The sequence below is a fragment of the Pogona vitticeps genome, chromosome 1 (genome assembly GCF_051106095.1).
Source record: "Pogona vitticeps strain Pit_001003342236 chromosome 1, PviZW2.1, whole genome shotgun sequence".
NCBI classification, from domain to species: Eukaryota; Metazoa; Chordata; class Lepidosauria; order Squamata; family Agamidae; genus Pogona; species Pogona vitticeps.
The window spans coordinates 35,746,203-35,770,979 of NC_135783.1; the positions used below are offsets into that span (position 1 = coordinate 35,746,203).

Below are 24,777 nucleotides of genomic sequence, written 5' to 3' on the forward strand. Positions count from 1 at the left end.
ATTCAAGCTTGCCAATCCATTTGTCACAAGTGTAAAGGCTGGGAAGTCAATTCCAAACAAAAACAAAAAATTCTGTGCAAAGCAGCTTTTGCTGGAAGTCATCCAGTACAACACTGTGCATTTTCTGACGGTATAATATTAAGTGCAGGTGTCCTTCCATCTTTGGATTACATATTAATTAAATTTAGTGTATAATGAAGTCACATTTTGTTATTGGATATGATCAGAATTTTAATTTTAATTGGAAATTGAAAAGTGAGGGGGGAAATGCTTATAAAAGGGAAGGACCTCTGTATAGATTTAACTAAAAATTGAGACTTGGCAAGTGACCAACTGAGCCCCACAGGTTTAAGCATGTTTTCATGCCTTTAGAACGTAACAGTTGTCAGTGACCTAACATTAAAAGAATGAAGTGTTGATTCTTGGCATTGTATGTTGGTTTGTTGGAAAAGTGAAGCAATATTTTTTCTGTTTTTCACTTGAGCTGGACTTAATACTGTATAGTGTTTAGGTTTGAATTATGAAAATTATAATGAATTTGAAAGAAAAACATATACACTCCCATTGTATTTCAGTGTTTCAAAAGAATGCAAGAAAACAAATCTGACTGCACAAAGCTTACACTAACTCTTTCGCTTGCTTATATTTTGAAGTTACAAAGAAGTGTGACCCATTGTAACTTGAGTATTGGAATACTTTTTAAAAACTGCTTCATGTATGCTGCACTTTTTAAACCCACACAATTACATCTTGATCTACTTTCACATGAACTTCTCTGTGAATAACGTGACCCAATCAATGTGACAACCCCAGACCTACTGGGATATGCCACAGTTTCACTAAGCTGCCACCAACCATTCCCTATAAGAAGTCACACAGACCAGGAATGGATTTTTTAACAAACAAAGGAAGAAGGTTTATTTAAATAACACACAGGGAAAATAAAATGATCAAGTGAATAGGTTACAGTAACGTGGCTTAGTCTCAATCATACATACACACAGATTTGGGTAGGGGAATATGTGGCCTCTCAGTGTTGGACCAACTCTCACCAGCCCTAGCCAGCCGACCCAGTGCTGGGCGATGATATGAAGGCAGTCCAAGAACATCTGAAGGGTCACACATTTCCCACTCCAGATTAGATCTTCCAGTGCAATTACCCAATCTATTCTCTTGTTTCTTACTTCACTGAACCTTCTAGAAAGAAAAGATCCGGCCATCCCTGTCTCAGGGTGCTGTTTCCACCTTAAGCAATTTCCAAGGCAGTATTTGCTACTGTAAGGCATTAACATTACAGTAGTAGAAAGAAGTGAAGATGGTTTGTTCGCAGGCTATTGTCAATTCAGACCAAGGGGTAGATAGCAGATGCTGTTCCTTTCCTTGGAGAAAGAGCCGCTACCAATCTTATACCACAAGAAGATCTTCTACATTGCTCAATCATGTTTTCAGTACAATAAAGTGGTGCCTCCCTTGATGAGGATAATCCATTCCAGCAAAATCACTGTAGAACGAAATTGTCATCAAGCGAAAGTAAAAATCCCATTGAAATGCAGTGAAAACCGGTTCAACCTCCATAGGGCGGCCATTTTCCGGTGCCTGTAATGCAAGGAATCCGTCCTAAAACACAGTGGGGAGCCATTTTACACAGCGGGTGGCCATTTTGAAGACCCGACGATCAGCTGTAAAGATCGTCGTTAAGCGAAAACTCAGTTCATGAAGCAGGGAACCGATCGTCGTAAAGCGGTTTCCCCCTATTAAAACATCGCAAAAACTTCATCGTAAAGCAATTTCCTCGTCTAACGAGTTAATCGTCAAGCGGGGCATCACTGTATATGGAATTGATATTCTGTTGCCTTTCCACATCTGATGTGTGTTCAGATAGGAACAGGTGCTAATGTGAGGAAGATCCCACAGACAACCCTGCAATCTGTGCCATGCAGAATTGTATTTAATCGGAAGGAATAGGGACTGTTTTCTGCTTCCGATCTATCTCTTCTGTGCTTCACTGTGGTACTGCACCTGACAACTGTTTTTAGAAGCAAGAATATGTAGTGCCATACAACGCTCAAAGCTAGTTTGAAGCTTTTGTTTTGTATTGTGTTCTATATCTTAAAGAAGCTGTTCTGGACATATCTGTTCTGTTATTTGTTAGGTAACTATAATCCCACTATAGATTCAGTCAGATTGAAAGGTATTTAATCAGTCAACAAACTCCACACTTTGATTTTGGCTCTTTAACTAGATTTCGTGTGTTGTTGTTTAGTTGTTAATTCATGTCGGACTCTTAGTGACCCCATGGACCAGAGCACGCCAGGCCCTCCTGTCTTCCACTGCCTCCCGGAGTTTGTTCAAATTTGTGTTGGTAGCTTCAGTGACACTGTCCAACCATCCTATCCTCTGTTGTCCCCTTCTCCTCTTGCCTTCACTCTTTCCCAATAGTCTGTGAGCCACTCTTCGACCTTGCAGTGAGGCTCGCCTCCTGCCAGGAATGGCTCGCAGACCATGAGCTCTGGAGTGATAGGAAGGGAGCCCGGAGCCCTCAACAACAGCAGAAGGTGAGTGGACGGTCTGGCCCCAGAGGGCTGGACCCTCATTATGCCCACCTGTGCGGCGGTATTCATATACGAATACACCTATCTCTACTCATAAGCTGTTGATAACTTCTCCATTGGTGGTGATGCCAGCATTTGGATCTGCACAACAACTCTATCCATTTGCCATCTTAGACTTCACCGAAGGCTTCTTCACAGTCAATAAAGCGAGCATACATGTCTCTGCTCATGTCACAGTGTCTCTTCCTGAGTACTTGTGCAGAGTGTTGTAATCCCTTCTATGAATCCAAACTGCACATCTGCCCCTTCTTCACATTTCTCATAAATTCTGCCATGTGCTATATTTAAGATTATCTTGACCAAATGATACTTTAACCAAGTAGTTCATCTTCTGTTCTGCAGTCACTACAAGTTTAGGCATTTTTCTTTTTAGGTAATGCAATAAACATCATTCTCAGCCAGTTTTCAGGAATGATTCCTGAACATGCCCGATGACCCTGGTGACTCCAGAATGTTAGTCTGTCATCCTCACTTGCTAGACTAGAACCTGCTTTGCTCTTTGCTCAGATAAAGAAGTCACAGTTCATGTAGAAAATTTGTCCATTAAATATTTTTCAAATATTCCACTGTGATTATTAGTCTGAATGTAAAAACAGTATGCTGTAGACGCATTGAATTTTTTGCCCCAATTGCCTTAGTTTCTTTGCTAATACAGTGGTGCCTTGATTTACAAACTTAATCCATTCCGGAGTGATGGTCGTAACTCAAAATGGTTGTAAATCGAAGCACCATTTCCCATAGGAATGCATTGAAACCCCATTAATCAGTTCTGGCCAGAAAACACAAACACACACACACACAAAAACCACTGCAAGCTCCATCGGGGAAAAAAGTCACAACAACAACACAGCAAGCCCCATCAGAACGTGCCGGGGCCAAAAAAAAAATCACCAAAACCCAAAAAATGAATGCAAGCCCGTTGGAACGCACTGGAGAAGAAAAACACACACACACGCACAAACAACACAGCGAGCTCCATCGGAATACACTGGGTCCAGAACCCCCCCACACACACACACAAAAACCAAACAGAGCAAGCCCCATCAGAACGCTCTGGGGCTAAAAAAAAAAATCACCAAAAAACCCCCCAACAACACAGCAAGCTCCAGCAGAAGGCACTGGGGCTGAAAAAACAAATACACCAAAACACACACCAAAATAAAAATCACAACACAGAAACATAACCCCCCGCCAGCCCAAACCCACCCTGCAAAACCCTGTATGTACTCAAGTCAGAAGCAGAAAGCAGCACCAGACAGTCTGAAGCCTCCTCCAACGCACACTCTCTAACTGTTGGGGCGAAAGAGCTACAAAGAAGTAGCCTCTTTGTTGACCAACGGTTAATACATTAGAATTCCCCACCTTTTTTCCAGTCGTAACCCGAAGCTCCGATCACAACTAGAAGCAAAATTTTGCAACCGGAGCTGGTCATAACTCGAAATGGTTATAAGTCATGACGTTCGTAAGTCAAGGCACCACTGTATTCCATTGTTGTTGTTATATGCCGTCAAGTTGGAACCAAAATATAGTGACTCCTAATAGAGCTTTAGAGGTAAGTGAGATATTTACCAGCTCCACACCCCCAGTAAATTTCCATGGTGGGGGAATCTGAGAGGGATTTGAACCCAGGCCTTCTGAGTCTTAGTCTGTCACTCTGTCCACTACGCCACACTGAGTATCCCTAACATACTGTAATGTATTAAAAAAAAAACCTCAGCATTCATCAATTAAATGTCTTACCATATTTTCTTGTTTTAAGAAATGCACTCTTCAACAACTCAAGGCCTTGTCATCATTCTAACTTAGGGTACTGGCTTTCTTAAAATTAGATTTTCTTTGCAGTTTTGAAAAGGTCTTTGTAAATTCTTGCTTTGGCCTCCGCTTAGCAATCCCGGAATATTGACGTCTTTTGACCTTTAGAAACTGGCGTTTGCAAATACTAGAAACCAAATGTTTCAAAACTCATTTCCCATGCCCTGCATCTTTCACCTTCTAAGAATCAGCAAAATAGTTAACACTTAACCTGGTGATCTGTTACTCCTTTGAACAGCAATGTCCAAATGAGTTAATTAATATAATAAGAATGCCCCCCAAGCCATTTCTGTTTAATCAAAATAACTGAAACTATGTCCAACTGTTAATTAAATATCAGAAGTGCTGTTTCAGATAATTTAAAAACTTGTAGCAAAGTTTAACATAGTTATGTTTAGCAGCACTAAAATGTACACTGAATGAGTTGTGAACATTGCAGAAAAACAGATCTTTTGGTTGAATACATGAATGGCTTCCTTAAATTGCTTCCACTTTTAAGCAACAAGACTCTTAAGGAACAAGGCTCTTCTAAACAAGACACTAGACAGTCTGGAAAAAAAAAATGAAAAGACCAGATTCAACAAGAGTCTCTTTGCTTTTCAGCATTCTTGAATGTGTGTACAAGTGCTGGGCGTTTTTATTTTTCTGAGTTTATTTATAGAAGAGGGACTTCAAATATTTGTACATTTCCTCAAGTATATCGAGGACTTGAAAGCCTGCTCATGACGTTGTGACACTTTCGTAAATCCTTATGAAGGCGTTACTGTACTGTAGATTTTGGACCTTTCCCCCTTCTAATAAGAACTTGTTTGTAATTATTCAAAGTGCCATTTCCTCTGATTGCCGCTCTAGTTTCACAGGCCTTTGATATGATGGCAAGTAATCTCAGAAATTCTGCATTCATTTTTCAGCTAAGCATAATTGTTCATATTGCCATGCATACAATTAGACCATGAAAAAAGAGAGGGGAAGGACTTTTTTTTTCTTGAGCAGCTTCCATTTTATGAAATGAACCTTTAGCACTATATCATTACAAAATTATTTTTTCTGATCTGCTTAAAATTATAAGAAATAATATCCATCACTAAGTGTTAGCAGAACCCACAAAAGTGGGACCACTGGTGCTAGCTTATACTTATGTTTAAAGAGGTAAGGGTCTAGGCCAGTGATTTCCAACCTTCCAGAAGCCTCTGTCGCTAGCAGTGCTGACTAGGATTTTTGGGAGTTGTAGTTCAAAAACATCTGGGGACACAAGGTTGGAAACCACTGGTCTAGGGGACAAAGATGGGGATTAAAATGCAGTGGAATCTTTCCGCTCTACACACACTGTTCACTAAGAGCAGGGGTCTCCAAACCATGGCTTATGGGCCACATCTGGCCCGCCTTACCTTTTTATCCAGTCTGGGCATAGGGAGAGGAGAGAAGGAGGACCCAAGCGATCCCTTCCGACTTAAGCAAAGACAGGGGGTGGGGGATCGCTTGGGTCCCCCTTCCCTCCTTCGGCCCTCGAAAATGTGTAAAATATATGACGTGGCCCTCATACTGAAAAGTTTGGCAACCCCTGACTAAGACCATTCTCTCCTCAACTGTTTTTTTCTGTAGCTGGTGATCTAGAAATAATATTAGTCAAAATAAATATGACAGAAGAGAAATTGCTTGGGAGTGTAGAGAAGCCTAGATAAAACTACTGAAGGGGAAAAAGAAAAAAGGCAAAATATTGTAGCACTTTAAAGACCACATGGAAGCTCACACTAAAATAAATCTGTCAGTATTTAAAGTGCTATAATATTTTCCCTCCCCCTCCCTTTAGTTTTGCCAACATGCTGAGACAGACTGCCATGATTACTTCTTTGGAAAAAAAAGATGGCATGGGACTTTTAAAAGCGCAGCCACTGCTCCTGCTTCTTGTGGATCTTTGATAATGTTTAATTTTCCGTTTGGGTCCATGGTGAGGAATCAATCTTTGGTCCTTCAAATTTGTTGCACTTTTACTCCCAGAAATCTTAGAAGCATCAGCAATAGTAAGGGATTGTAAGAGCTGTGCTCCAAAACATTTGGAGGGCTCAAGGTTCCCTCCATCTGTCTTAGACCAAGGATACAGTGAGTGGGATTGAGATTTAGTTATACATACAGTAGAACCATCAAAATCTGTAAGATTTCTATTTGTCATAAATAAATTAAATCCCACCGAAATCACTGATTCTAGTGCAATCGTGATGAAGTCTGGCTTCCAAGGTGTTTTCTGGCCTGAGACAAAGCAGTAAATGGTCCCTCAAGTCCTTCAAATCAAGTTGCTTAAAATCCAGTTTTTATGAGCCATCAAGTTACTTCTGACTTATGGCAAGCTTGTGGATTCAGTATTAAATTGTTGATAATATATTGTATTGTTTCCCCTAAATTATTTCAGTGTGTCTTATCAGAGATGATCAGGTATAGCTGTGACCTTGTGATGGTGCATTAAATTGGAAAGTGCAGGGCAAGCAACAAATAAATTGCTCCCTGGAAACCACTCTGGGCCAAACAAAGCTGCTGAATGCCATTTGGTCGTCATAGAGGCCAAATACTGTTGCATTTCATTGCAGTCATTTGTTATTGAACTGTGCAGAGTAGGCGTAAAAGGATTTCAGTTTATGAAATATTTAGAGGTAAAATGCCTGTTCCAAATGAGATGTTGGCCCATTTTCAAATTTTGACTTGTGGTGATATTAATGTATTTTCATTGTCTTTAAATATTTTAGAAACTTTTATTTAGCTTACTGACTTCTTCCCGTAAATGTCTTGGAAACGTTTGGGTATGTTTGTTGGGTGGAGAAAACCTTTACGAGCAGAAATGTTCACAACAAAAATGCCATTGTCATTTCCTGTAGGTTAAGCTGTTTTTAAATAATCCAGGAGAAAAGAAGCAAAAACATGCCCTTTCCTCCACCGCCCAGCTATGTCCTCCCCCACAGAATTGCAGATGTGTCTTAGAACCATGCACCTGAAACTAGCAGAACTGCTTAGTTCCCGCCAGATGAACTGGACTACACATATGTAATGGTTGTGTGACATGGATTGTGAGAGTTATAGTCCACTGCATCTGAATAGTACCAAGTCAGGGAGGAAAAGTACCTGGGAGTAAGGAGTATGGAGCTGGACATGGAAAGATGTCCAGGATGGTTAAAGTGCCCCCTCTTTCCACATGTCCCCTGTGAGAAACAGCTGTGCTTTAAATCAGAGAATGGAGAAGTTACTTTTTTGGACTAAAATACCCAGAATCTCCCAGCCAGCATCTCCACATTGGGAGCTGTGGACAAAAAAAGCCTTCCTCAGTACACTTCTTTGTGTGTAACATGGTTTTGCCTAAAATTGGGACCCAGTGATGAAAAGATTTATAAAGCTTAATGTTACCAAGTTGAGATGGTCACTTACCACTCTTTGGCACAGTTCTGTGGGTTGGGCCCACCGTTTTTTTCATACGCCCCCCGAATCTGCACTGCACCTCCTCCTCTGAGTGGCCACCTGTGGGAGGAGCTGGGGCATGGAATCCAGGGCACCCACACAACACTTGTGGGTCCAAACTGCACCAAAGCATAAGTGCCCATCTCTGCATACTGCTTGTTCAGTTTAATTCAGTTGGATTGGAAGGATGAAATAAACTACCTCTGTGTAACCAGGCCAGTTAGAATGGCCTTAGTCACTCAGTTTCATCTTCCCTCACATGCTTTGCTTCTCCAGGTATCAAAGCTGAGTACCTCAGTGCTTACATTCATAGCACTATATTATTTTATCAGAATCACAGCCCTAAGACTTCCAAATTAGTTCTGACAGCTCTGAAACTGAAGATGCTTCTAGCACATATTCTCAGAAAAGTTAATTTAGTAACTCGGGTTAACAAAATGAAGTAAACACCATCCAGAATTCTGCTGATGATCTATGCATGCACAAGTTAAATTGTGTAATTCATCATGGAAAATTGCTTTTAACTAACAAGGTGCCAGTTGTGTTATGAAGAGTGCTCCTTCTAATGCATCTGGAGCCTCATTAATTACAGTAGTTCACCATAGTGAGTTATGCAATTTAGTTTATCTGTGCATTAATTCACCAGTAGCTGTGTATCATATGGTTAAATATGCCATCTATTATTTAAAACTCAAACAAAGTAAAGACAAATGCAAACTGATTTAAGGTATGTATGTATGTATGTATGTATGTATGTATGTATGTATGTATGTATGTATGTATGTATGTATGTATGTATGTATGTATGTATGTACTGAATTTATACCTGCCCATTTAGTGGCAAGGCCCTGGGTGGCTACAGAAGAAAGAAACAGAGAGCAACTAAAATAATAACTGGGCTGTGATACCTCCCTTATGAGGAAAGGCTACAGCGTTTGGGGCTCTTTAGTCTAGAGAAAAGGTGCCTGAAGGGGGACATGATTGAGATGTATAAAATTATGCAGGGGATGGATAAAGTGTATAGAGGGAAGCTCTTCCCTCTCATGCAATACCGGGACTAGGGGACATCCACTCCAGCTGTGTATTGGGAGAATGAGAACAGACAAAAGAAAACATTTAATTACCCAACGTGTCGTTAGTCTGTGGAACTCCTTGCCACAGGATGTGATGATGGCATATGGCCTAAGATGCCTTTAAAAGGGGATTGGACAGATTTCTGGAGGAAAAGTCCATCGAAGGTTACAAGCCATGATGGGGATGTATAATGTCCAGGCTTAAAAGGAAGGTACCTCATAATGCCAGATGCAGGGGAGGGGTATCAGAAGACAGGTATCTAATTGTCTCGTGTGCTCCCAGAGGCATCTGGTGGGACCACTGTGAGATTCAGGAAGCTGGACTAGATGGGCCTTTGGCCTGATCCATCAGGGCTATTCTTATATTCATTGCAGGTAAACAAAAATAGAGGATAAGAATAAACATACAAAAACAAAACCTATCCAAAGATCCATCAAATAAGAAGGCAGAGCTAAAAACAGCTGATGGAAGCTGCTTAGTTTATGGAAATTTAAAGTAGGAATGATGTCCTCCTCCTTTACGTTGGCCTTCATTCAAATATATCCATGAATGTCATTTGTTATATTTTAGTGATTCTAAAAAATGAATCACTCACTGGGGCCTTTGCATTGTGTACAAGGACTACACAGTGGTTTCCCTTCTCCTTTTTGTGATATATCATGGTAGTTATAAACATCGTCCCAAATGTTTTCATATATTCCAAAAATACTATGAGAGGAAACTACAAGTAAAAGCCAAAAATAAGTTTAAAAGGCAATTAAATGCAAAAAGACGAAAAAGCCAGCTGCAGCACCTGAGCAAATTGGATTTGGCAAGATGGTTAAACTGTAGTACTGCAGTGAAGATTCTGCTCATGACCTGGATTCAATTCTGGGATGAGGTAGCTGGCTTGAGGTTGACTTGATTGTTCATGCTTCTTCGTGGTCTCTGTGAATGCACACTATTGGGTTTAATCTGCGCAGAGGTTTCTGGAATATTCCAGGGCTTTATCACACATTTGCCAGGGACCACCCCTCACTACATGTGGTCTGCCCGTCCTGGTGATTGCCTCAGTTCCTTTTTGCCACCACTGAGGTTTCATCTCATAACAAGCTCGTGGTCTGCCAACTGCTTTTGATTCATCTTTAAATGTAAAATACAAGAGGGAGAACAGTAAGAGACCTTCGAGCTGTTTCTACCTTTCCTGATCCCCCTCCCTTTTCCCTTTCCTTTCCCTTCCCACCTTTTATGGCACTTGTAGCTCCATTTAAACTCTGTTGGATATTTTTTTTCCCTGTGGGGAAGAGAGTGCTAAAGCCTGGGCCTTAATTTGCAGCTGGCCTCCATGCTTGGTGTGTACCTGCACAACAAGGCGAGAGGGAGAGAGAGAGCCCAGGAGCAAAGGAGGAAGGGGATTTTGAGGAGACAGCCATTGGGTGCATGCTTTTTGGTCCCTTGTGCTTTCCGGAGCAAATCAACTAGTCCAGTGTCCATAATCCTGTGAGCTTTCTTGTTGTCCTAGGCCTGGGAACAGATTTTCTGCAGCAGTCTGACCTACAGGTCTCAGATTTTGTTCTTAAAACCCCAGGGAATGGGGCAACCTTAAAATCAAGCCAAATACAGTGGGGTCTTGACCTACGGAATTAATCTATATTGGAACGGGGTCCATAGGTCGAAAAGTCCGCAGGTCGAAAATGCATTCCCCATAGGAATGCATTGAAAGCCAATTAAGTCATAACCCACCCAAGACACACCCACCCACACATACACAAAATTAAAATAAATGTAAAAAATTTAACCTTACCTTTTCGAAGCGTTCCAGGGTCCCCCGCCGCCGTCATCACCGCTTCAGCACTGCTACCAGAGGCCTCTCAGAGCTCCTCCGCCCCCGCAGGATTTCCCAGAGTGGACCGGGCCTACCAGGGGATGGCTTCTCCTCGATGGCCCGGTCTATTGCCTGGGGAAAGCCTGCGTCGGCGGGGAAGGCATCTGGAGGTCCCCCACCACCACCGCTGAGGGGGACGTCCAGGAGTCCGCTGCCATGGGAGGCATCTCGGAGGTCCCACCACCACCACCAATAGTGCCTCCAAAGCACTATCACCGGTGGGAGGGCCTCTGAGATACCTGGGAGTCTGACCATGGTTGGGATCGCCCTGTGCGGGTTGACTCCCAGCAGCGGCAGCAGGGAACCTCCGGATGCCTTCCAGGGCTTCTCCGCTGGGCTTTTGTTACCTACTTGTGGTGTTAGCATCTCATATAGTTCTGCTCCACGAGGATGTCTGGTAGATTTTCTACGCTTAGAGAGGAACATGCTTAATTAAAAAGATACAGTTATCACACATCATCAAGTCCTACCGGAGAAGAAGCAGCATTTTCTGCAAAGAAAAATGGTGGAATGCTCAGCTATTGCTTCCAGAATAAGCTTAAGGAGAAGTACCCTGGCTTCTTACTCACATGTAGAGCCAACACATAGGCAGGAACATTTCAGTAGCAGCCGTGTCACTTTCCAGGCACATAACGTGTCAATGGACAGGAAGACATGTTCCTCTCTAAGGGTACTTCTCTCCAGGCTTATTCTGGAAGTCATGGCTGAGCATTCCATTATTTTTCTTGTAGTGACCAAACTGAAACTGTCCTACTTGGGTTCCAGCAGGAGGAGACGAGAATGGAAAAGACAGTAATGCTAGGCAAAGTGCAAGCCAGCAGGAAAAGAGGAAGAACCCATGTGAGATGGGCTGGCTCCCTCTAAAGGAACCCACAGGCTGGAGTTTGCAGGGCTATTGAGGACAGAACCTTTTGGAACTTGCTTATTTGTAGGGTCACCATAAGCGCTCCATAGTACGCCATCTACCTCGTAGAGAATGCTGTCAAGTCTCCTTCAGGGGGAAACAATGAGAAGAACAATAAAGGAAAGATGGAAGGCTGCGACCAGAAGGATGAAGACAAAGCTAACATAGTGTCATTAGCAGAAATCTCTCTCTTAAATAAGTTGATCAGAAAATCTCTAGTGGAATCCTATCATGTGGAAGTTCTGCAGCGTGATCCCAGCTCACTTTTGTTTTCTGTGAGAAGTTTTGAGGAGTTGCATTTAAAGAAGGACCTCCTGGAGGGTATTTACGCCATGGGTTTCAACAGACCATCCAAGATCCAAGAAACAGCTCTGCCAATGATGCTAGCTGATCCAACACAAAATCTCCTCGCCCAGAGTCAGTCAGGGACAGGCAAAACTGCTGCTTTTGCTCTGGCTATGCTGAACAGAGTAGATCCAAACAACGAATTTCCCCAGGTCCAAGAGGGACTGTAATAGAAGAACAAATAGTGATTGGAACTCCAGGAACCTTGCTTGATTGGTGTTTCAAGCTAAAAATTCTAGATGTGAAAAGGATCAAAGTGTTTGTGTTGGATAAAGCAGATGTCATGACACACACACAACATTTCTTGGACCAGAGTATCCACGTTCAGAGATGGGCTGCCTTTCAAGGCTGATGAGCCCCACCTACCCGGCCTGCTCCCTCAAAGCATGGACGATGGCAGTGCCTCCTCCTCCTCTTCCTCATTGTTGTTCCCCTCAGACGGCAGCCCAGCTTTTCCCCTCTCGGCAGCGGCCTCCTCCTCCTCTTCCTCCATTTCCCCCCTCATGGGTTGGGGCAAAATCCAGAGCTGGAGTCCCGGAGGCAGTTCGTGTTGTTCTGTCAACTCCTACAATGTTGCTGGAATCAGTTGTATTGGCTCTTGCCTTTCCATTGGACTACAGTGGTGCCTCACATAGCGATCACTCCGTTGAGTGACGAAATCGCTTAGCGACTAACTTTTTGTGATCGCAAAAGCGATCGTTTTGCGATGATCGGGGGGAAGCGATCATGGCAAAGCGACCCTTTTTTAACAGCTGATCGGCGGTTTCAAAATGGCCACCGGGGAAACAAAATAGCCACCCGCTGTTTTTCCTCGCTTTAGAGGCACCCTATGGAGGATTTTCTCTTAAAGGTGAGTTTTTAAGCCCATAGGAACGCATTAATCGCGTTTTAATGCATTTCTATGGGCTTTTTAATATCCCTTAGCAATGAAATCGCTTAGCAACGTTTTTTCCAGAACGGATTAACGTCGCTAAGCGAGGCACCACTGTATTTCAGCGACATGGAGAGGGGGGATTTGCTGCTTGGGTAACAGCCAATCCTCCATATTATTTTACCCAGGCTTTGTGCTCTGGAGAGGACACCCCAGCTCCTCCATACAGAGCACGTTACCATAGTCTCTTGGGACTGAAGGATGCCTAAGAAGAAGAATTGTCTTCTCATGATGTGCCTGAACGAGGACAGCCTTATTTTCAACGTTTTTGCCTCCATAGGTATTTCAGATTTCATTTGATCTAGGATCCACTTGTTTGTCTTTTTGGAAGTCCAGGATATCCACAAAACACTCCTCAAGCACCACATTTCAAATGAAAGGCCAGAATCCAAAGATGGTTCAGTTTTGCACACTGTTGTTTTTGAAAAAGAAGCAGCACCCTTGCTCTGTCATCGAAGCAGGGCACTATCTGAAAAGTCAGGAGATTTTTTAAAATCTGTTTTTCATATGATATGTTCATAGAATATTGATTTTTTAAAAAAAAACTGTATGGGCACATGGAACCCTAAAGGTATGCCTTTTGTTCTTCTTTGGGATTCTGTCCTATGCCTTTTGCCTTTGTCTTTTACCTTTTACTTGAGTACTTTTAACTATATTCCTTGCTTCACTAACAAGAACAAGATCAACAACAATGCCAGAATTAGAAAAACTAACAAAATACAGAGACCTGACAATTGCTTCTAGAAACACACTTCAGTGGTCCCCGTAGTCATTGGGGCTTTGAAAACAATATCAAGAAATTTCACACAGTACTATAAGCAGTTCTGAGACATGGTGGCGCTGTGGGCTAAACTGCAGAAGCCTGTGCTGCAGGGTCAGAAGACCAGCAGTCGTAAGATCGAATCCACGCAACGGAGTGAGCGCCCGTCGCTTTTCCCAGCTCCCGCCAACCTAGCGGTTCGAAAGCATGCAAATGCGAGTAGATAAATAGGTACCATCTCGGTGGGAAGGTAAACAGCGTTCCGTGTCTAAATCACACTGGCCATGTGACCACGGAAAGATTGTCTTCGGACAAACGCTGGCTCTATGGCTTGAAGAGCGGGATGAGCGCCGCCCCCTAGAGTCGGACACGACTGGACAAAAATTGTCAAGGGGAACCTTTTTACTATAAGCAGTTGCAGATCTCAGAAATCATACCACTATCAGAGCTACAAAAACAGCAATATTAGGAACAACATAATTACTGCGCTGATATTTAACAGATACTTAGTTTTTTGGTAAAGGTTGTATCTGTTATATAATACCCGGCAATGTTTTTATAATTTTGACAGTGCCTGATGTTTTACAACAACAACAACAACAACAACAACAACAACAACAACAACAACAACAACAACAACAATCCAAGTCTGAAATGTTAAAGTTCACACCTGCTATCAAACTGTTGTTTCCAAAAGTGTGAATTAAAAAAATTATCCACCAGAATGAAATTCCTGCACTGTAACAAATATACTGCAGCTGTTTATGACAACTTTATTACATCAGTTGGTGAAAAATGTTATCTCTTGTAGACTTTAACGCACAAAAAAACCCACCATTAGTTATGCTCTAAAATAATGCTATTCATAACAGAATGGAAATTTTCCACACACTTATTGGATGGTGATGTGTATAATAATAAAAGTTTTATACTTTAATTTTGTTTGCTAAGAAAATTATACTTTAATCGCAGAGACCTTAATGTTAGTGGGCATGAAACTGTTCTTCTCAGGAAAATACTAGCTTTACCTATTTATCCATATGTTACTCAACTATATGTGCCAAAAGGTACTTGTTGCTGTTTAGTCGTTAAGTCGTGTCTGACTCTTCGTGATCCCATGGACCAGAGCACGCCCAGAGCACACCTGTATTCCAGTGCCTCCCAGAGTTTTGTCAAATTCATGTTGGTAGCTTCAGTGACACTGTCCAACCATCTCGTCCTCTATTGTCCCCTTCTCCTCTTGCCTTCACACTTTCCCAACATCAGGGTCTTTTCCAAGGAGTCTTCTCTTCTCATGAGATGGCCAAAGTATTGGAGCCTGAGCTTCAGGATCTGTCCTTCCAGTGAGCACTCAGGGTTGGTTCTTGGTTACAGTTAAACACATTCTAAAAGGTACTTGGTTACAGTTAAACACATTCTAGAAATTGCCTAATTAAAACAGATGAACTCTCCAATCTCGTATGCACGGCACGGATGTAACATCTGTATAGATGCACTTCAATCTTATAGAAATGTGGGTGTTAGGGACAGTGGCAAATCCCAGATGCTGAAGAAAAGGACTTATAGAAAGAATAACAATTTTGAAATTATTTTCAAAGGAAGGGAGGAATGTTAATCTTGTTCAGCAACAGCTGAACAAAAATATTATGGCACCTTTAGACATTTATTTCATTGGAGTTTTATTTCAGTGTGAACACAATTATTTTGACACAAACTAAAGTAAATATGCTAGTCTTAAAGGTGCCACAGTAAATTTACTTTTGCTCTGGTTTTAGTTTTGCTGCAGCTTTGAAATGATTTGTTTCACTGATGGATTAATGAACACCCATAACAATAATGTGCTGTCTAGTCAATCTTGACTTGCAGCAAACCTAGCAGGGTTTTGTAGATAATTGTGGCAGCCCTCCATGTGGTGATCTGAAACCATGCGGCTTTCCAGGTGGTAGGGCATGCAACTCCCATCAGTCCAACATGTTCCAGGTAACCTCAACTGAACCTCTTCTAGGACACATAGTGTGTGTGTGTGGGGGGGGGGTTGAACACCTAGCTCCTGGTATTCCAACTGACTGATTTGCATCAACTCTGTAATAAACTAGGCTCCATTATTAAAAGAATAATGTTGTTTGTTTGTTTTGTTCTAAGTGTGCACATTCATTCATGAAATGGCAACTAGAAACAACCCCAGCACAAAATGTGCATGATAAAACTAAGAACTGACGAAGAATGATACTAATCATATGCCATCAATTCAGACATATGATTACCTTTTCAGTTTTTTTTTGGTAGACAATACTCCGGAGTAGTTTACTTTAGCATAGGCATCCTTCAGTCTCGAGAGACTATGGTAACATGCTCTGAATCGAGGAGTGTCCTCTCCAGAGCATGAAGCCCGGGTAAGGTAATATGGAGGATAGGCTGTTACCCAAGCAGCAGATCCCCCCTCTCCACATTTCTGAAATGGTCCAATGGAAAGGCAAGAGCCAATACAACTGGTTCCAGCAATGTCGCAGGAGTTGACAGAACGACACATGCTGCCTTCGGGACTCCAGCTCCGGATTTTGCCTCGAGGTTAACTCTCGAAGCCTTTTCCATGAGTGGATATAGCCACAAGGCAGTGGAGGTTTGAAATCAGAGTTTTCCTTCTCCCAGATGGGCTGCCTTCCATGGCTGACGAGCCCCACCTACCCGGCAGAGTAGTTTACTATTCATTACATTATTCTAGGGACCGTATAGCTTGCCCAAGGCCACACAAACTGGCTCTTCTCCCTGGAGACACAGTGAGGAATTGAACTCCCAACCTCTGGCTCCACAGCCAAATACCTAAACCACTGAGCCATCCAGCCAACACCCAAGGAAGAATAGTGATTTTATTTTTAATTTTTATTTTTTTTGGTTAATTTTCTACCAAGTGTTGCAAGGAACATCTTACTGTATGTTTGGACTTGCTTTTGAAAGTGTACTTAAAAATAATTCTAGCATTCATCTTGAGGAAAAGAGAAGGATTTCAACTTGCATTTCTTTTTAAAAAGGGAAATATTGATATTGATTTGCAAACTTTTCATGACTGTATATGATTATGCACACAATATGAGTACAGTGCAAAACTTTGGAAACTGAATTTTCCTTCATTTATTCCTATTGTAACCACAAAGTAATCTAAACCAACTTCTGGCAGTCTGATTCTCTCCAGATGTGTTAGACTGTAATTACCATCATTTCCAGGCCCACACGCTTGGAGAGCACCATGCTAGAGAATGCTGTTTTGAACACTTGCTGGGAGGTACGGGGAAATACTTGAGTATTGTTGTAAGTTAGCTTTCTAAAATTGTTCTGTATTTGATTTTCAGGCCAGCCAGAACACTAACATTGCCAAAAAGGTAAGATACAGTCTCCTGTGAATATTTTGATTTCTCCCCTTGATTGCATGCTCGCGTGTCAGAGATCACCAGCAAATGCCGGCAGCATTATGGTCATTTTCCTTCCAGTAGTCAACGATTGTACCTTCGCATATTAATTTATTTTTAATTATATTTGCATCCCACCTTTCTTCCAAGGTGGGTTGCATGACTTTCCTCTTCTTCACTTTATATTCATAACACTCCTATAAGCCTGGTGATATAGCAATAACTGCCCAAGGAATATAATGGCTCCTTGGGGACCTCATTGTGGATGTCCAGAGTCCCAGTCCTGTACTCCAGTCGCTCTCTTCTGTAATATAGATGCCTCATAAATCTGTGAAGTTCTGTAGTCTTTCTGTATAAGGTTTTTTATTCCTGCCAGAATTCAACTCTGAATGGTCTGTGCATATATCTTCTTTTGATTGTAAGTGAAGCTAAGGATGAATTTACATTCTGTCTATTGTCTGTGTTTTCTGGCAGTACCCTTCAATCTATAACTCCCTAGAGTTGGGCCCCATAAGTTCATGTATCTCCAGGCCTCATTACTGCTATGGGGGGACTGACAGATTGTATATAAAATTGGAAATCTTAGTCCAAGTTACTGAGCCATGAGATTTGTTTAATGATCCCCTTGCCTCTAATTATCTCATGTGCTTTATTAAAGATAGATAAATATTGTTGATCAGATACATATACTGAGAAATGCTATGTGGTGACAAACTAATGCAAGTGGACCAATAAATCGGATAAATATTTTAAAAATCGAACAAGAACAGACTCGGCATTCCAAGTGAAATAAAGAAAATCTGTTCTAGAAGTTAAAATCTCCCCTCACTGTGCGCCCATGCATGATCCAAACCAGATAACAAGTCACTGTCATCATTATTAACAAACTGGCTATCATGTAAATAGAAATAATAAAATACTGTAATGAATTTCCCATTGAAGCAGGTAGCCCAAGTGAATGTTCCATATACAACTGGCATTGTCTTTAGCTACACAGCTAGTCCTCTGCAAACCCTATGGCAACTGGAATTGTGCTTTTATTTATCAGTTAGCTGGTCTATATAAGAAGCATTTCCCATATTATGTGTTAATGGAAGCTTCAGTGCTTTAGTTGACATCTGGATTGGAAAAATCCATCAGTTTTACTTTCTGCCACATCTGAATTTTTAAAACCTTAATTTCTTTCTTCCTGCATGTAAGATCCATGAATTTGTGTAAAATTCTTGAACATAAACTGAAAAGACATATCCCCCATTTGCACTAGATAGATTATTACTTGGCTATTTGTAATATGGTGAGGCCTATGTTACACCTGCCTAACATTATAAGCGTTATAGATTCCCCCATTTTTGAAGAAAGAGTAGCAACTTACCGTATTTTTCGCTCCATAAGACGCACCTCTCCGTAAGACGCACCTCATTTTTAGGAGAGGAAAACAGGGAAAAAATATTCTGGCAAATTCATAAGGCAGTAGCAATAGATAGATGTTGTCACATCAGTTACCTCAAACTTCTTGCAGTGTACAACACAGTGAGAGCTTTTGAACAATTTGTAGTTGGCAAAGTTATTCCAATAGCCACAGACAACAACACTACAATGCTTTATATCAACCACCAAGGAGGAACAAAATCCATGTCTTTCTTGCTACTAACAGTACAGTTTTGGGACTGGTGTATTCTCAAGCATGTCATTTCACAAGTCATACATGTACCAGAAGTGGAGAATCATGAAGCAGACTTCTACACCAAGATGACACACAATGAGTGGGAATTACCATCTCAAGTTTTAACACTTATAATGAATTGTTATTGCACTGAAAGAGATGAATAAACAGATTGTTGCTGGGTAGTCAATAAGAGCTATGATGAAGAAATCACCACCAGCACAGGTGTAAGCAAACAGCAAAGCATGCCTCACTTCCACTCCCTCCCTTCCTCCCTTCCTTCTTTACAGCAATAAAGTTTTCTCTCTCCATCATTCAGTTCTTTACTTTGCAGCATGCAGCATGTCCACAGAAAGTGTGCTTACTTTTATCAGCTTTTTGCAGCTGATCCTCCTGTTTCCTCCACTCTTTAATCATTTTTTCAGATGAGGAGGCCCAAAATGTCTCTGCACTGTTCACTGTTTCCATACTCCTTAGCATATTTTACTACCTCTAGTTTAAAAGGAATGTTATATGCTAGCCTTTTCTGCTTTATCATCCTTGCACTGGTAGAATGAGTTCCCATACTCTGCAAGAAAAATGTGCCCCTTATACATCACAACATCTACTGCCTGCTTGCTTTTACAAATATAATCTCAAAGCAGCACAGAATCATAGAATAATGGAGTTGGAAGAGGCCTATACTGTAAGGCCATCAATTCCAACCCCTGGTTCAATGCAGGAATCCAAATCAGAGCAGATCTGACAGATGGTTGTCCAGTTTTAGAGACTACAATAGGATAAAATACAGTAGCTGGGAATCACAATAAAAAGATAAAATCTACCAGCAATATTGTAGAACAACAATGATTAAGAAAAACCAATAAAAACAGGGGGAGTGACACCATGCAGCTTTTATTAACACAAAAATAGTACTAAAATTTCTGTTTCCAGTTGTGTGTGTGTACGTGTGAAATGCTATTTATGAAATGTTGGGTTCTTAAACCAATTTTCAAGATTTCAAAGCTTTACTTGGACATATTCAGATCTGTGATTCAGATCTGCCCTCTGCAATTCAAATTGCCTTACTCCTGATGAGTCCATAAAAACTGTGGCAAGCTAATACACCAAATAAAACCTGTAGCGCTAGTGGTAATATATTAAGGAAAGGAGTGTTAGGTCCCTTTTAGTTTCCCTTTTGAACTTTATTCTGCATGTGCTCAGTGCCTTTTTAATCATTCTGTGCTTCAGAATGAAATTTGGCTAACAATACACATTAGCCTCCCCCCCAGGTCCCTTAATGTTTTAAATATCTGCAAAATTACTTCTATTTAGGCTTAATTTGTGGGGAAGTGATGCAGCTTACTACCAAGGCCTATAAAATAAATAAAATAAATAAAATAAATAAAAAAATATTAAACTTACTGGCAATTTTAGAAGCTTTTGTTTCTGTCCTCTCTCTCTCTGGTTCTCCACATGTCTGGTTGGTCACATGGTTTAACTTCTCTGCAGAAGGTGAAGGGAAAGAGACTCCTCCTTCCTGCTTTGCTTCTCCAATAGCCAATTGGGTGATGCAAGCAGGCAGATATGCTAATATCTGTGCACTGAAGGATTGTGGGAGGAACATCCAGCCCCTGATGGGGGTCCTGCAGGGCACCCCAAAACACTGAAGAGCTCTCCTGGCCTCTTTTGGGATTGGGGCTATGCAGCCCTGTTCTAATCAGGAGGTGCAGCCAGGGGTCACCATGCCTTTGGAGGGTAGGGCACACAAAGGGCCAGGAGGCTTAGAAGCCATTCAAACTCAGACCTGGCAGGGGAGATACCATTGTTGTAAAAGTGGTTTTCCCAGGATAAGGCTCATCTATTGCACTTCAGATGAGCTGACTCCTGTGATTTCCCCAAACATGGGAAAATCAACTGCCTAAGTGGGAGACTGTGTTTATGGTTTCCCCTGGTGTTTCTAGAACTATCCTTTGGTCCTTGGCTATTTTCACTGTTTGCTGCCATAGGCCTATTTGCCTTGCTGGTTTTCCAGGTGGGCTGCAGGAAGCAGGTCCTGGAAAGCTAGCAGTGCAGAATGGTGAGGTCTAAATAGCAAGCAGTCTCTGCTGCCAGTTCAGAGACCTCCTAGCATGGCAGTGGGAGGCTTTTGGGTGGTGGTGGCTGAGCCCTGGGTTACTGCATTCACTCCATAAGACGCATGTACTTTCCCTCCCACCTTTTTGAAGAGAAAAAGTGCGTCTTATGGAGCAAAAAATACGGTAATTCCACACTGAAATGCCTGAATAAGCAGAGATTCAAACTCAAGACTTTTAAGAGTTAAGCATGTAGAACCCTTAGATCAGGTGCAGCGTTCTGTCAACTTTAATTTCTCCCAATCATTTTTCCCTAAAATTCTTCCTAGCCAGATGTGACAAATGTTGCAAATTTTAGTACGTAAATACTTACAGAAGGAAATCACCAAATTAACATCCATCTATAACTGACCTCCATTTCTCATCAGTGTAACTTTCCTTCAACTAGATACTGTACTGGCAAAAAGAAACTCTGTCTTTATATTTTAAGAAAGGAAATAGTAACATTTACCCCCATTCTGCCATACTGTGTTCATTGCATACTTCAGACATTAAATAGCACTAAGCTGATAAACGGACCTGCAACAGCAAAAACATTGCGCTCTACACCAGAGTGCATTCCACTAAAATCAGTAAGTGTACAAAAAGTGCAAACAGAATATTTGTCTAACTCTGGTTCCATACAAAGATGCAGAGGGAGAAAATTCCACAGCTTTGGAGCCAAGTGGGAGAATGCCCGAGGCCTGGAATTTGCCACCTTAGCCCAAGGGATCAACAGAAGTCTTCTTATGAGGAACATGTCATGCCACCAACTCTGCTAAGTAATTAGGACAGGAAAACCGTAGGGCTGCAAATGTCAGTACAAGGATTTTAAAATGTGCCCTTGATCTGATAGGCAGGCAATGCAATGCCCTGCGATGATGGGAAATATGGGAGTAACATATTAAATCTAAAACCACTTATACTGCAATATAGGATCAAGTGTAAAAAGAATCCTGAAAGAAATAACAAAAGCATTTGAACAAAACAGCACTTGTGTTTGCTGATTTTGCTGCTTCAGTTCTCAAGTGTTATAACCAAGGTAGAGGCACATTCACTGTATGAAAGGATACTGTTTACTTTCTGCCCAATTAGTCTTCTATTAAACCATGAATAATGTGTTTACATCAATATTTGCAAACATATCCCACCTGATAAATACGTGGTAGATCTGCCTTCGGTCCCTAGCAGTGGAATTGCCAGAACTCCTTTGGCATCAGCAAAGCAAGAAACCCCCACTCCCACTTCCAGAGAGGCCCCAGCTGTCATCAAGGCTGTTGAGAGAAGGAATGTGTGGCAGGGACAGAGCTGTTGTCCTGGCCTGGTATTGTGTGATCAGTGTAGTTTTGTGCTGGCAGCAGGTGCTCTCCAAGAGAATGTGGTCTATTGGTTAGATTATTTGCTTGAGAGTTCAGAGACCTTGAGCTCTAGCCACCTGTAAGATTGGGGCAGTTACATGCTGTCTCAGCCTGAGCTGTTTATTACACAGTGGGTAGACACATGTTCACTACTGCACAACATCGAATTACACAAGCATAACTTTGCCAGGTATTATGTCCAAGCAACGCAGATTGCGCAAACAGTTGTCTGTTTCCCATCCTGACTTGATTGCTCAGTGCACTGGCAGAAGTGCTTTGTTGACAGCACTTCCACCTTGAAACTCTTGCAGCTGCAGCAGGCATAACAATGAGTTATGCCCTGGTAGCTAGCTACTCAACAAGATATCAGCCAATGTTGTTCCGTGGAAAAAGGCTGGTGAAAGGCAGGATAGAAATATAACTAGTAAGTTAGTTAATAAGAAAGCCAAAAACTGCAAGGGAAACAAGATAAAGAGTTTAAATCTGTGTGGGAAGGTCTATATGTGAAGCCTGTCCATACTGAGATAGTAAATATTGTTCATGATATAAACCATTTGAAGGATTTCAGTGTTGAGTAGTGGTTTAAATGCTCTGAATTAATAAATAACACCTCTAATGTTTGAGGGGGAAAAACATTGTCTGGAACAGACTGAAAAATGGAAAGGTACTTCTTCCTGAATTATAATCTTGATTGTAAGTAAAGGTTTCAAGACACTTCTGCTTAAACTTAAAACTTTTAGATTATTTTGAACATGCTACTTATTTATGGTTTCATTTTAAAAAAAAACATTTCTGTGATTGAATTGTTTTATCCTAGATGTTTTTGTCTTTTCATAGAAAAGAGTGGTATTAATAATATATTAAGCACATTTGTTGACCTTTCTTGTTTTTGTTAACTAATCACTTCACATTCAGTTCTTGAATTGTGAAATTGCTATTTCTAAAAGTAAAGAATCTGTGGAGAGAGCCCTCCTTCTACTTTGTCTGTTTTGTGTTGTGAAATTGTCTTAAAGAGATGTCTGCCTTATGATCCATGTTAAAAATACTGTAGATGAAATATCTTTGCTGCCATTCATTAATGAAGGCTTGCTAATTCTTTTGAAACTTAAATACTTGGTTCCATTTTTTTTTACAAAGAACAAGGAACCAGGAGAATTATTTGCAGTTGCAAGATGAGACATGTGTATGTGCATGGTTAGCAAACATTTACATTACAGTATGTGGCATCAGCACTCCCCTTACATTGCTGAATTCTGAGTTTCCTAGCTGAGCATGAAACTTAAAAGACCATCAAAGTTTAATAGTGTTGGGTTTATTTTGAAATAGATTTGGTCACTTTAGAGGAAGAGAGAGTTAGTAGTTCTATTTAAAAGCTTGGGCTGTAAGAGACATCCAGAAATGTTGCTGAGATTAGGGGTTGTGGAGCCTTCTGGTGAGTCAGCAATGGGAGCAAAGAAATGTCTTGAAAATGTCTTCACAATGAAATGTGTGGAATGTAATTTTGGTTCATTTCTGGTACTCCAGACAAATTTCTAGGATATAAATTTTTAGTTCTAAATATGTGTCTTTAGTTCTAAATGTGTGTTGTTTTTACCTACAGTCTAGGAATTATAAGTAAAAGCAACAGCAGCTGACTATCTCCATTCCCCTGACTTAGATTCTCAAGAGAGAGTGACATCTATTAATTCAAATTCATTCATTCCTTGGGCTGAAATAAGATAGAGGCTCATCCAGGTTGTGGGAGCAGCACACCTGAACAATTACCATATTTTTTTTTGTATGACAATACTTTTGTCTAAAATATTTAGATTAAAAATTGAGGGTTGTCTTATACACTTTATCCCTGCTTTGCCCCTCCACTTTTTGCGAAGAAAGTGGAGGGGCAAAACACTTTCCTTGCAAGGAAGTGGAAGGGGAAAGCAGGAATCATTAAAGCGCTTTGATTCCTGCTTTCCCCCTCCACTTTCTTAGAAGGAAAATGCTTTCCCTCTCCACTTTTTTGCAAGGAAAGCACATTTGGGAAAGCACTTTGCTCACAAAAAAGTGGAAGAAAGTGGAGGGGGGAAGAAAGTGGAGGGGGAAAGCTGGAATCATCAAAGCGCTTTGATTCCTGCTTTCCCCCTCTACTTTCTTGTGAGGAAAGTGGAGGGGGAAAGCACTTTTCTCGTAAGAAAGTGGAAGGGGGAAGCAGGAATCATGAAAGTGCTTTGATCCCTGCTTTCCCCCTCCACTTCCTTGTAAAGAAAGAAATTTTGGGTTAGAAAAGTGGGGTCTTATACATGAGAGCATCTTGTACACGGAAAAATACAGCAATACATGCAAGTTTACCTCCTTGTCAGTCAAAATTTTCCCAGCTGTGAGGAAAGGTATGGATGATCCAAGAATAGCTCAGTATGAAGACTTGTTGCTTTTAACATTTTCTGCTGCTGATTTGTTAGACCACAGGTTTTGAGAACTTTTGTAGTGCATGTTGGTCACTAGCCTATTATTTGACACAATTCTTGGCATTGAGCTAC

At 41.2% G+C, this 24,777-nt stretch overlaps 1 protein-coding gene, 1 long non-coding RNA gene and 1 pseudogene across 8 annotated transcripts in view; 2 read left to right on the plus strand and 1 right to left on the minus strand.

Moving 5' to 3' along the window:
• LOC144585798 (uncharacterized) overlaps nucleotides 1-24,777 on the minus strand; it is a 338,116-nt gene that overhangs the window by 197,520 nt on the left and 115,819 nt on the right. The gene's annotated exons all lie outside the window — the stretch shown is intronic.
• Nucleotides 1-24,777, plus strand: part of DISP1 (dispatched RND transporter family member 1) — a 116,731-nt gene that overhangs the window by 67,177 nt on the left and 24,777 nt on the right. For all 7 annotated transcript variants that reach the window (XM_020786621.3, XM_020786619.3, XM_072990671.2 and 4 more), the window contains exon 3: nucleotides 17,091-17,120. In XM_020786621.3, coding sequence (XP_020642280.3) covers nucleotides 17,091-17,120 — 30 coding nt within the window. The remainder of the gene's footprint in view (nucleotides 1-17,090; nucleotides 17,121-24,777) is intronic.
• LOC144586177 (U1 spliceosomal RNA) lies at nucleotides 20,589-20,741 on the plus strand (annotated as a pseudogene).